Below are 13,461 nucleotides of genomic sequence, written 5' to 3'. Positions count from 1 at the left end.
TATTAACTACTTAAAGCATATCTCTGTATATTAAATTGCACGAGTATTTTAAATCACCTTTTATTTGTTAACCTTGGATCTGAATCTTCACACATAAACAACAAACATGTGATTTGTGACCAGCTTTGATGCCAGAAACAGTTATATTAAGAGTCTGTATTGTAGAATCCAGGCAGATCATCCATCTTTAGAGCACCTACAAGTCCGTGAATGAGTCTGTTCAACAGTAACCTAGCAATGTCGCAGCGCTGAAAAAAGTACAAAATAATTACACATTTTTTATATAAAAAAAGCAAAATTATTCTCTCATTTCTCCGTCCTCTTCTTCCTCTTCAACTCCTCTGATGTACAGAACATTGTTACACCTGTGCAAAAAGATTACAAATTAAAGTTAGCTCCACTTAGCTTAATTACACACATAACAGAGTACATACATTAATCGTCACAAATCAAATATAGTGGAATCTGTTTTTGCCGGTCCCAGTTGACACTGGATATCGGGTAAACCAAACAAACCACCCGGTCCCGAATCATCTGTCTGGACCGTGTGAAATAACTACACATCATCTCACAAGTGTTGATTATATAGCTGGTGATATTACATGTGATACGATGCAGCTCAAATATCTCCCTATATTTCTAAATAAAGATAGAAATTCTTACCTTATAAGAACTTCTCCAAGATGTCCTGCTAGAGCACTGTCAATGTATTCCTCTGTATTGGCCAACTTTAATGAAGAAAACAATATTTAGTTTTCGCCCTAAATACTAACATATCAAAGTGCAGAAGTAATGCAAGTACAACCTCTTATATATTTCTCCTTTTTGAACACAAAAGGACAACATCTGTATTCCTCATTACAATGCATTTGTAGCAAAGTAGGAAAGCCTAGTATAAAATTCTCTCCACAATCTTGCCAGGAAACAAAAAATGTGTAAGATCTAATCATTCAGTTTTCAATGTGAAATGCATGGGGAAAAGAATATTATAGAATTCTCCTCTTATATCTTGCACCATCTATACTAGCTTGCAGATTTGGCAGCCACCCAATCCACAAAATCAAAACCTCTAAAGCTGTCCTGGCCTGAGCCATCTCAGTCTGTTACACAAGATCCACAGAAACAGTTCATCTGAAAGCCCTTCAAACTATATTATTGTTTGTTCGTGGCCAGGGAGAGAGTAAATAAAATAAAATTATCATGCAGCCTTCTTGATGAGCAGTTCAGTTGCTCAATCTCAATCCAGTTATGATGTCAGTCCATATTTCTCACTAAAAACACTTAGCAGTGTGGGATAATAATAATACAAATACTTGACAAAGTGCAGAATATTGCAGTCATTCTTCAAGCGATGTTAGTGCTGAGATATGTTTCAATTAAGGGGATAAGAGTTGCAAATCTCACCAGAGTTAATGTATTAGCTAATACGAACTGTCTACTACAGTGCAATTTACACCCTATATATAGCTTCTTCAAGAATTCTTCGATTTCAAGATCCTCATCCCCACCTACAGGGCCATTCCCGGCCTCGCTCCCTCCTACCTCTCCGACCTACTATCCCCCTACATACCCCCCCGTACCCTCCGTCCCTCTGGCTCCGGTTTGCTCCACATCCCCCGCCCCAACCGCCCGACGATCGGTGGCCTTCAGCCTCTCAGCCCCGAGGCTCTGGAACTCCATCCCCAGTGCCTTCGCCGCTTCCTCCCTTTCCTCCTTCAAGGCCGGTCTCAAGGTCTTTCTCTTCAACCGAGCCTTCAGCTCCGCTCTCGACTCTCTACCCCCTCCTCGCTCCCTCCCTTCCCACCCCTCACCCTGACCATTCCCCCCCTCCTCGCTCCCTCCCTTCCCACCCCTCACCCTGACCATTCCCCCCCTCCTCGCTCCCTCCCTTCCTTCCCCTCACCCTGACCATTCCCCCCCCTCCTCCTTCCCTTCCCTCACCCTGACCATTCCCACCCTCCTCGCTCCTTCCCTTCCCTTCCCTCACCCTGACCATTCCCCCCCTCCTCGCTCCCTCCCTTCCTCCCTTGACCATTCCCCCCTCCTCGCTCCCTCCCTTCCCCTCACCCTGACCATTTCCCCCCCAATGCTCGGGTCCTGACCCAACTGTCCAGTGCCTTGGGACGTCCTCCCAACGTGAAAGGCGCTCTATAAATGAAATCCTGTTGTTGTTGTTGTTGTTACCTGCATGTTCATGTAGCCATCAACTGAGACAAGATAGCCCTTGTATTCCATTCCCCACTTCAACTTGACCATGACTGGTTTGCCAGTCAATCCATTGAGAAATGGTTTGGGATTCAAAGGTAAACTCTTTGCACATAGCGGACAAACAGAAAAACAAAAAGACAAAAACAAAAAGAAAGACAAGGTTAGCAGCTTTCACTTTATTTTTCTACAGATTCTACATTAAATTCACAAATTAAAGTCAGTAATAATAGGGGATTGACAGCTATTATTGTTTTGCAATTCAAGCTTTGCGATGGGGGAACTGCCGAACACGGCCTCATACACCAACATCACAATTTTGAAACCGTGCCCCAGTAATCATTATGTGAATAATAATTATGTGAGTAATTAACACACAACGAATTGTGCATTATGCAAATGTCGGGGTCTATGATGCCCCACATGTCAACACATTGGTATCGTACAATAATATTATAATACAATAATTAATTATGTTACAACGTATTCATTGCAGTCTAACCACATGTTGATGTAACGGCATTGTCTAATGATATAATAATATAATGATATATAATAATGATATAATATAATAATGATGAAGTATAACCACGTGTTAGTGTGTTTGTATAACGTAATAACATAGTTATTGTTGGGAATAATTCATTAATGGTGTTTTGGGGGATAACAACTGCGGGAATGTAACCACATGGCGCTCAGTGTCACAGCCTCTCCCCCCGCGGCCTCTCCCCCCCCCCGCGGCCTCTCCCCCCCCCCCCGCGGCCTCTCCCCCCGCAGCCTGAGCCTGAGCCGCGGCCTCTCCCCCCGCGGCCTGGGCCTGAGCCGCGGCCTCTCCCCCCGCGGCCTCTCCCCCCGCGGCCTCTCCCCCCCGCGGCCTCTCCCCCCCCGCGGCCTCTCCCCCCGCGGCCTCTCCCCCCCCCCCGCGGCCTGGGCCTGAGCCGCGGCCTCTCCCCCCCCCCAGGCCCGGCCCGGGCGGCCTGGGCCTCGGGTGCTGTCACAGCCCCGGGGCCGCTCCCCCCACACTCACCATGGCTCGGGCTCCGGCACTGACGGCGCCAAAACCCCGCACAGGCTGCCGGGAAACACAGGCCGACCCCTGACCCCGGCCCGGCCCCGCCCCCAGACCCTGATTGGGCTACGTCACCGAGTCTGAGCCACGCCCACACCGTATACACCCCCAATATACACCATCACTCCCAATATACCCCCAATACACACCATCACTCCCAATATACCCCCAATATACACCATCACCCCCAATATACCCCCAATATACACCATCACTCCCAATATACCCCCAATATACCCCCAATATACACCATCACCCCCAATATACCCCCAATATACACCATCACTCCCAATATACCCCCAATATACACCATCACTCCCAATATACCCCAATATACCCCCAATATACACCATCACTCCCAATATACCCCAATATACCCCCAATATACCCATCACTCCCAATATACCCCCAATATACACCATCACTCCCAATATACCCCAATATACACCATCACTCCCAATATACCCCCAATATACACCATCACTCCCAATATACCCCCAATATACCCCATCACTCCCAATATACCCCCAATATACCCCCAATATACACCATCACTCCCAATATACCCCCAATATACCCCCAATATACACCATCACCCCCATATACACCATCACCCCCAATATACACCATCACCCCCCAATATACCCCCAATATACACCATCACCCCCAATATACCCCCAATATACACCATCACTCCCAATATATACCCCCAATATACACCATCACTCCCAATATACCCCCAATATACACCATCACTCCCAATATACCCCCAATATACACCATCACCCCCAATATACCCACCCCCAATATACCCCCAATATACACCATCACCCCCAATATACCCCAATATACACCATCACCCCAATATACCCCCAATATACCCCCAATATACACCATCACTCCCAATATACCCCCAATATACACCATCACTCCCAATATACCCCCAATATACCTCCAATATACACCATCACCCCCAATATACACCATCAATATACCCCCAATATACACCATCACCCCCCCAATACCCCCAATATACACCATCACCCCCCAATATACACCCAATATACACCATCACCCCCCAATATACACCATCACCCCCCAATATACACCATCACCCCCAATATACACCCAATATACACCATCACCCCCCAATATACACCATCACCCCCCAATATACACCCGCCCAATATACACCATCACCCCCCCAATATACACCCCCTCAATATACACCATCACCCCCAAAATACACCATCACCCCCAAAATACATCCCCTCAATATACACCCCCCCTCAATGTACACCATCACCCCCCAATATACACACCCTCAATATACACCATCGCCCTCCAATATACACCCCCCAATATACACCATCACACACTATTTATACACACCATCATACACTATACATACTGTATATACACCATCATACACACACACTGTATATATATCATACGCCACATACACACAGCCCAGGGCAGTGCTGCAGGGACTCCTAGTCACTATGTCTATATCATATATACCTGTTTTACAATAGAGACTAATACAATTGAGATCTGCCTATATCATGGAGACCCATCTATAATAAACTGTGCGCAATTGGCTGCCGTGTTTTGCCCACAAATATACAGTCAATTCACTTTACAGTATATCCTGTGAAGCGCCTTGGGACGTCCTCCTATAAATGGAATCTTGTTGTTGTTGTTGTTGTCTCAACGATGTGATAAGGCGCTGTATCAAATGCAGGGATTATTACTATTATTACTATCTCTTTTGTTTAAACATCATTCCGAGAATTATGGTGGTGTACGAGTTAGTAATGTGTTTTTTCCTGTTGAGACTGACTCGGAAATGTGCTAAGTCAGTAACAAGAGGAAAGCGATAGATCACCACTCCTTTAAACGGCAGCACAGCCTGACCTGCAGCGGTGCCCTCTACAGAGCTGTGGGGACAAGCTGTACATATTGTCTTGTGATCACTCCACCCAGGTCACGTTCTCATGATCTAATGTTCGTTTGCCCTTTCACACTGACTGTCTTCCTCTATAGTGGTTAGAGCCCTCGCCTCACAAGCGAGAGGACCCGGGTTCGATTCCTGGGCACGGCAAAACCTTAGGCAAGTTTCCTTACTCCAGGCACTTCTGTTTTCCTAGCAATAAGTAGGAACCTGGTTGTTAGTCGATTGGCGGATCGCTTCCAGGGCTAATAATCTCTTAAAAAAATAATTTGGTCACTCAATCCACGGCTGTTTGTGGGACGCTGCTGTGTTTCACCCACAAAATACACAGTCAGTTCATTCCACAATATACCCTGCGAAGCGCTTTGAAATGTCTCAACGACGTGATAAAGCGCTAAATCAAATGTCAGGTTAATTATTATTATTAATATTATGTTACAGTTTCTCCAGGTTTTCAGGTTTCATTCTGTCACCATCTTATAATAATAACAATACTTGTTTTTGATATTGCTCCTCATCACATGGTTAAGACGTCTCAGAGTGCTTCATGGAATATACTGTAAAGTGGATGGACTGCATATTTATGCTGAGGTGTGTTACTTTGCTCAAACTGCCTGATGTACGTTAAGCTTTGCTGCGTCAGTTGCGGGTTAACTTGGAAGCCTCCTGGGATCCTCAATGTGCTGGAGGAGAACTTCCTCAGGAACTGATCTCTGTGAGTTTAACAATCACCAGTGTTGGAGAACAGCATCACCGATCCCGGCCATGTAGGGGTCAGCACTTGTAAATCAGGTCCTCGTGATTTAGTTTTGTTTGGCAGCAGAGAGAGAGGAAACACCACTCGGTTCCTGTTACTCAAATGTCTGGACACCCGCAAGCAGCTTCCGAGCAGGTGGCTGCTGTTACATGACGTGCAGATTGGCTACCACATTCACCTACAAAATACACAGTCATTGCTGTGTCTCCATTACACGAGATACTTTACAGTATATCCCATGAAGCGCTTTGAGACATCTTCCCAAAGTGAAAGACACTGCATCAAATGTAAGGATTATTATTATCAGTATTAGAGTTACATTACAGAACACTGTACAGTACAGCGCCTTGGGACGTCCTCCTGATGTCAAAGGTGCTATACAGTACAAATGTAATTTGTTGTTGATGTTGTACAGGTCTATTGTATGGTACAAATTGGCACCAAATTACCAATCACTCAGAAATTGCCAATCCCACTCAGAAAGACCATAAGGATTTTGTTTTAATGGGAAAGATTTACACTCAGTGGAACAGCCTTTTCTGTGGCAGTGTATTTAATCTATTTCATTTGTTCTTGAAAGAAACAACACTTTCTGCTTCCACCGTCTTGCTCATTTAATGAACAGGAAATGGATATCTTATGTGAGATTTAGAATGACTTTACATCAAAACTATGCCAACAACAATTAAAACAATACATGGAAGCAATAGGAGACTCACAAATATTCTAGGTCAACTTCTTTGTTGACTTTACACAATTAACTGATTATAGTCTGATTAGACTCTAGTCTGAGCACATGCAGTCCCAACTTGTAAGGTCAATTTTGAACAGTATGTGTGTGTATGAAGTTTGTACATTAATCTTCTTGTTATGAGTCAGAACAACTTGTTGTTGAGTCTGGATGAAAGCTTCTAAAGTCTGCTTTTGTCTTTGTTCCTGAAGTATTCTCCAACTGTCTGATAAGCTTTGTTTTATAATCAATGGGTAGGGTCCCATCTACAGAAACAATCACTGTCATGAGACTGAAACACACAATTTTGCAATTATGACTATTTGTGGGATGTTTGTGGAATCTCAGATAGATACCTGCACAGTACAGTACATTATTTGTAGAAACGTATGGGATTTCCTATAAAAAGTACAATGAATCCAAGCTATTAAAAGAGGGGATCAATGGCTAATATAAAGGATACCATTTGTCTTGTCTTTGAGTTAGGTTTCGTTTGTTAAATTTTAGGCAGAATTTTCTGTTTATTTCAGACAAACTCGTGTTTTCGCACAAGGCTCCAAATCCTGGGACCTTACAGCAAAAAAGATCATTCAGCCCTAGTCCGATCCCCCGCTCTTACCCCTTAGCCCTGCAAATTTTTCCTTTTCAAATAAATGTCCAATTCCTATCCCCTCCCAAACCCACATGAGGCAGATTTCTAATGCAGGAAAATGTCAGGACAGTGTAGATACATGTCTTTTATTCGGTTTCTCTCACTCAGACCTGATGGAATTGTTGTGAGATTTATGTTTTTTTTAAAAAAGCTTTTATGGGGGTCAGTCGGGTGTCTGACACGTGCGGAATCCCATCACTGTGCTTAACCAACCCAACAATTCCATGCATCCCATCTACTCATCTTCGAGAAGTCTCAAAGTGCTTCACAGAATATACTGTAAAGTGTAGTGACTGTGTAATTTGTGGGCGAAACGTGGCAGCCAATTGTGCACAGCAGAGTCCCACAGTCCGGATTGAGTGACCAAATTATTATTTTTTTTAAAAAAGAGATTTTATCCCCGGAAAGCAATTCACTACTCTAACCACTACACTACAGGACTCCACATTTATTGCTTACACAATTGTGTGCAAACAGATATAGGAGAAGGGAATTGTATGCAGTTCAAATGCAATTGCAAAAGTAACTTTGCAACTTTGGCCACAAGTCTGTGCGTCTGCGAATACTGTTTCTGTGTGGGACACAAAACGGCAAAAAAGTGGGCCTTTGTCATATTTTAAATGAGTCATGTTTTGATGAATGACCCTTATTATTTTCTCTGTTGAGGAATTCAGGACATTTTTGGCACGAGTCTTGGGTTTTGTTGGTTTCGTCTGAACTAGTCGCATAATTCAGCAGGGAAATTATATGAGAAAAATAAGCAAAAGAAGGGAGGTATTGTGTTGTGTGGTAATTGTCATGGTAAAAGCCACATCAATACCTGAGAGAGACTGAACACCAGCCAGGCAAGCCTGAGTGCGTTTCCTGGGGGAGGAGCTGCTCAAGAGTAGAACGGAGAACTTTCATCCCAATAATTTCACTTGGGTTTAGTGGCAAACACCAACAACAGCAACAACAGCAACAGCAACAACAGCAGCAACGACAACAGCAACGACAACAACAACAGCAACAGCAGTAACGACAACAGCAACCACAACAACAGTAGCAGCAGCAATAGTAACAACAGCAGCAGCAAGAACAACAGCAACAACAACAACATGCTCCCCTGAGAGCATGAGGGAAGATCAGTAGTTCCTGACCCAATTCTACAGGTGACAGAGGGAATTCACAGACGTGATCAGGCGCTGTATCAAATGCCAGGATTATTTATTATTATGCCAGGAAGCTTTCCTTTCCTGACCAGAGTCACTAAAGCTAGGAGAGAGCTGTGTAAATCTCAGAGCCTGTCAGGTATTGCTAACATAGCCATGTTCCCACAGCTCCCGCTGGTTGTTTCTGAGCTGGTTCCCAGCTCCCCGCTGACTGGGGAATGTGCTGCTCGCTCCCTCCTCACCCCCACTGACACCGTGACAATGACCTGCACTGACTCAAGACTAATGGTCAGCCATGTGGCTTTGTTACCAAATCTGTTCATGGTGTTGTTATATAGCTTAAAATGTTGTAAAGTTAAGTCCATGTGTAAACGTGGAGTCCTGTAGCTCAGTGGGTAGAGCCCTCGCCTCGCAAGCGAGAGGACCCGGGTTTGATTCCCGGTTGGGGTGAAACATTGGGCGAGTTTCCTTACTCCACACACAGCCTCGGTTTACCAGCAGTAAGCAGGAACCGGGTTGTTAATTGTTTGGCTTTTCCGGGGGTAATAATCCATTCAAAAATAAATAATAATAATAATGTGATCACTCAATCCAAGGCTGTTTGTGGGACGCTGCTGTGCGCAATTGGCTGCTGCGTTTTCACCCACAAATATGCAGTCACTACACTATACAGTATATCCTGTGAAGCGCTTTGAGACATCTTGAAGACGTGATAAGGCACTGTATCAAATGCAGGGATTATTATTATTTTTATTGGCCACCACAGATGACTCACATGCTGAAGATGGCAGATAGAAAGCAGATCAGTGTATCTGCAAGGAACAGTGAAGTGTAAAGGTTTCCTGACATAGAATGTGAACGAAACGAGAAGACAGGTTACAGAGGTGTCGATAGAAATTGCTCAGGAGAACACCCACGAGGTGGAGGATAGAGACAAGCACCGGCTCAGGTTTATATTGCGGTGTGTAGCAGCACACAATAAATATTTATAAATGTTAAGTGGTGCAGGAGCACTGTACACCCTGAGCAGGAAGGCTTTCTCTCGAGCACCTTCAACTGAACATAAATTGATGCCCAGTCTATGCTGTGCTTTTCATGGCAAATCGCCACAACACCACCGTGTAAATCAGTCTGAGTGGTGTAGTCTGACAGTGAACCGCTGTATCTCAGCTGCAAACAATACCATCAGGAGATGGTTTGGACAGTACACCGACTCACAGCATTGCTGTATTGGAGTCCTGTAGCTCAGTGGTTAGAGCTCTCACTTTGCAACGAGTGGACCAGGGTTCGATTCCCGGGCAGCGCGAAACTTTATGAAATAAAAGGATTATTATTATTATTTATTAATTTTCTTCTGGGTTCTCTAGACCAGCCCTGGTACACTCTGACACTGATTGCTAACATGATCCATTCTCTGAGAGGTTGATTGAGGAAAATTTTCAGTCAATTGCAGACAACTGTCTGTCTGACTGACTGTCTAGCTGACTGGCCTTGAGTGACTGTACTTCCCGCCCACTATTAGCTGTTATGAATGAAGTGAGAATGACGATGGATCAGAAAGATCCAAACTCCGAGAGAGAGAAACATTCTCCGAGCCCTTCAACATGTCACCCGCCTGAGAGAAGCTAATTAGTTCTTCAGATGTATGTGTAAAAAGGGAAATAAAGTCAGACTGACATATAGAACTCAGTAAAGTATGAGATAGGAAAACCCAATGCAAACAATTCATGTATAATGTATCTACTGTAAGCAATACGCTAGATAAAAATACCAACCACAACCTGTGCTTACACAGCATCCTACACAGGGCAGCGTCCCAGAGCGCTGGACAGGGGCGGAGCACGACACCGAGCCGGGGAGGGGGGGGGGACCATAGGCACAGGTCAAAGAGGAAGGTCTTCAGGAGAGACCTGAAGATGGGGAAGGAGGGGGCAAGGCGGAGGGATTGAGAGAGAGTCTTCCAAAGTTTCGGGGCGTAGTGGCTGAAAGTACGGCCACCGATGGTGGGGAAGAGGGCAGGAGGGACAAGCAGGGGGTTGGAGCCAGTCAAGCGGAGGCAGTGGGTGGTGGGTTGGGGAGTGAGCAGGTTGGAGAGGAGGGAGGAGGTGCCAGGGCAAGTGAGAGGATCTTGAAACAGATCTGTTTCACTTTACGGTATATTCTGTGAAGTGCTTTGAGACGTCTCAACAACATGATAAGGCGCTGTATCAAATGAAAGGATTATTATTATAAAACGTTTCCCTTTAACCAGAGGAATAAGACTTTCCTATGATTCCAAATGCTTTTCTAACACAAGGTGGTGCTTCTTTGAACCCCAACAGGTAATGAATGTGTTTCTGACCACAACAGTATCTCCGTGTATGTGGAAGAGCAAATATACATCCAAGGTCTTATTTGGAAATCTGAGCATTGGTCTTGGAAGTAGTATCGCTCAGTGGTTAAAGCCCTCACCTCAGAAGCGAGAGGCCCTGGGTTTGATTCCCGGTTGGGGCAAAACACTGGGCAAGTTGCCTTACTCCACGCGCCTCTGTTTACCAGCAGTCAGTAGGAACCCGGTTGTTAGTCAATTGGCGGATCATAATAATCAGGGCAATAATCCCTCCCAAAAAAAAACATTGGTCACTCAATCCACGGTTGTGTGTGGAGCGATGCTGTGCGCAATTGGCTGCTGCGTTTCCCATAAATATACAGTCATTGCACTTTACAGTATATTCTGTGAAGCATTTTGAGACGTCTCGAAGATGTGATAAGGCGCTGTATTCAGGAAGATAAGGAAAGATTCAGGAGTCCTCTTATTATTTATCTCTAATAAATGTTAGATGTCATATTAGACGGTTTTAGCTAATGTTTATTGGGGGCAGGGGGTGTGTCACACACACACGTGTAGAATCTGACGTGGTTATGATACAAGCAAAGCTGATTTAAATAAAATGTGGCCTCTCCATGGGCACTGGGTGTCTGACCTTGAAAGTGTTAACTCAATGTGATATTGACACATGAAACTGCTGTAAGATGTCTGTAGGGCTCCCCCCATCCAGATTGGGGTTTGTTCCCCCCCAAAAAAAAACATTCTGTTGTTTATCTGTGGACCTTTAACCACCTTTCTGTATATTTTTTCCACTGATTATCACACACTAAACACAGCCAAAAGCAACAGTGAAACATGCCAATTGTATATATGGTGATTATTATAAGCATAACTCACCCACAAAATATACAGTCACTACACTTTATAGTGTAACCTGTGAAACGCTTTGAGATGTCTCGAAGACGTGATAAGATGCTATACCAAATGCAAGGTTTATTATTATTATTATTATTATTAACCATTTTGCCAACCCTCTCCACTTTCTCTTCTTTTATCCATCTCTTTCAATATTAAACTACGTTAACCAGATCAACTCCTCAACTTGATCTGTTGATCTCCCCTTTCCACCTTCTGTTCCACGCTCTCTCTCTCCTTTTTTGGCCTTTCTCCCTACATCTGTGTTGCCTTTGTGTCTTTGGTTTGTGTTTTCTTTGTGTTTGGTGATTGTTGTTTGTCCACAAGTTGAGGAATGGAACATTTTTTCATGTGTTTATCATCAAGCATTCCTTGATTAGATATAAGTTGAGTCAGATGCATGTCCCAACAATCTGCTGTGTTTTGTTACCGTTTTCAGTTCACTGATGTGAGTCATGTTGTTGTATTTTTAAGAATTCTGAAAGTCCGTGATGCTGGGAAGATTCAAATTGGAATTATTTCTGTAGCTCAGTGGTTAGAGCACTCGCCTCACAAGCGAGGGACCCGGGTTTGATCCCGGACAGGGCGAAACCTTAGGCAAGTTTCCTTACTCCACACACCTCTGTTTTCCAGCAGTCAGTAGGAACCCAGTTGTTAGTAGATTGGAGGATCGCTTTTCTGGGGTAATAATTCTTGCAAAAAAAAAAATTTGGTCATTCAATCCACGACTGTTTGTGGGACACTGCTGTACGCAATTGGCTGTTGTGTTTCACCCATAAAATATTCAGTCAATTCACTTTACAGTGTATCCCATGAAGCGCTTTGAGACGTCTGATAAACACTTTGAAAACGTGATAAGGCGCTATATCAAATGCAAGGATTATTATGAACATGAAAGTGACGTATAATTCTAGTCTATTTGCTGACTGACAATGTATTGTCAGGTATTTAATCCCTGGTCTCTCTGATTACCTTCACTCTCTGGTTGTGTCACAAAAAGGAAACACGAGGAAAGACAAAACAAGAAAGTGAGAGGATGTACAAAAGCAGGCAAAAGAAAATGTTCCAAACTGCAGGCAAATAAAAGTGGGAAAATAAGTAAAATACTAAAAAATAGAAAAACTGAAATTAAATGAATATTAATAATAATAATTGGCTGCCGTGTTTTACCCACAAAAATACACAGTCACTACACTTTACAGTATATTCTGTGAAGCGCTTTGAGACATCTTGAAGACGTGATAAGACACTATAGCAAATGCAAGGATTATTATTATTGTTAATATAGACTTCTTCTGAAACACTCTAGGATTCTATGAAACGATTCGAGATGCTCAGTGTGGAGCACAATACTAATTATCTAATCTCTGCATCTTTGACCATCGATATAGATCTTCAGCTTCACTAAAACCCAACTCCGGCAATTTCCAGAATCCACACACGCAGAAGCACAGAAACAGGAGGAGGCCATTCAGCCCCTCGAGCCTGTTCCGCCATTCTATAAGATCGTGGCTGATCTGTACCTCAACTCCAATTACCCGCTTTTGCCCCATATCTCTCAATACCCTGACCTGACCACCTAAGCATAGAGCCTTGTTACATGTCACTGTCACGGATAACATGGAATGTGAAGCCTGTTTCTCTGGAGAGCGAGTGAGTGAGTGGGCGAGCGGGCGGGCGCACACTCTCAGTGACGGACTGGATGGGATGGAGTGTGGGA

The 13,461-nt window shown here is 44.0% G+C and overlaps 1 protein-coding gene across 1 annotated transcript; it reads right to left on the bottom strand.

The window, feature by feature from the left end:
* Positions 1–44: 44 nt before the first annotated feature.
* On the bottom strand, positions 45–3,325 carry LOC121851597 (small nuclear ribonucleoprotein F). The gene is made up of 4 exons (XM_042345603.1): positions 3,233–3,325; positions 2,185–2,310; positions 664–728; positions 45–365 (listed from the first exon to the last, which is right to left on the bottom strand). Exons 1-4 carry the CDS (start codon positions 3,233–3,235, stop codon positions 299–301), a joined length of 261 nt encoding a protein of 86 aa, XP_042201537.1. The 5' UTR covers positions 3,236–3,325; the 3' UTR covers positions 45–298.
* Positions 3,326–13,461: the final 10,136 nt, after the last annotated feature.

This window comes from Callorhinchus milii, unplaced genomic scaffold (genome assembly GCF_018977255.1).
Source record: "Callorhinchus milii isolate IMCB2004 unplaced genomic scaffold, IMCB_Cmil_1.0 Scaffold67, whole genome shotgun sequence".
NCBI classification, from domain to species: Eukaryota; Metazoa; Chordata; class Chondrichthyes; order Chimaeriformes; family Callorhinchidae; genus Callorhinchus; species Callorhinchus milii.
Note: the sequence above shows the minus strand (reverse complement) of the source record. Positions and strands in the feature narration are given on the sequence as shown.

What these genes read in the sequence shown, in the direction of transcription:
- LOC121851597 (XM_042345603.1), bottom strand. An exon ending in ATGGCTACATGAACATGCAG is followed by an intron (nt 729 to 2,184) that starts GTAACAACAACA and finishes TCTTCATTAAAG; the next exon opens with TTGGCCAATACAGAGGAATA. An exon ending in CTTGGAGAAGTTCTTATAAG is followed by an intron (nt 366 to 663) that starts GTAAGAATTTCT and finishes CTTTTTGCACAG; the next exon opens with GTGTAACAATGTTCTGTACA.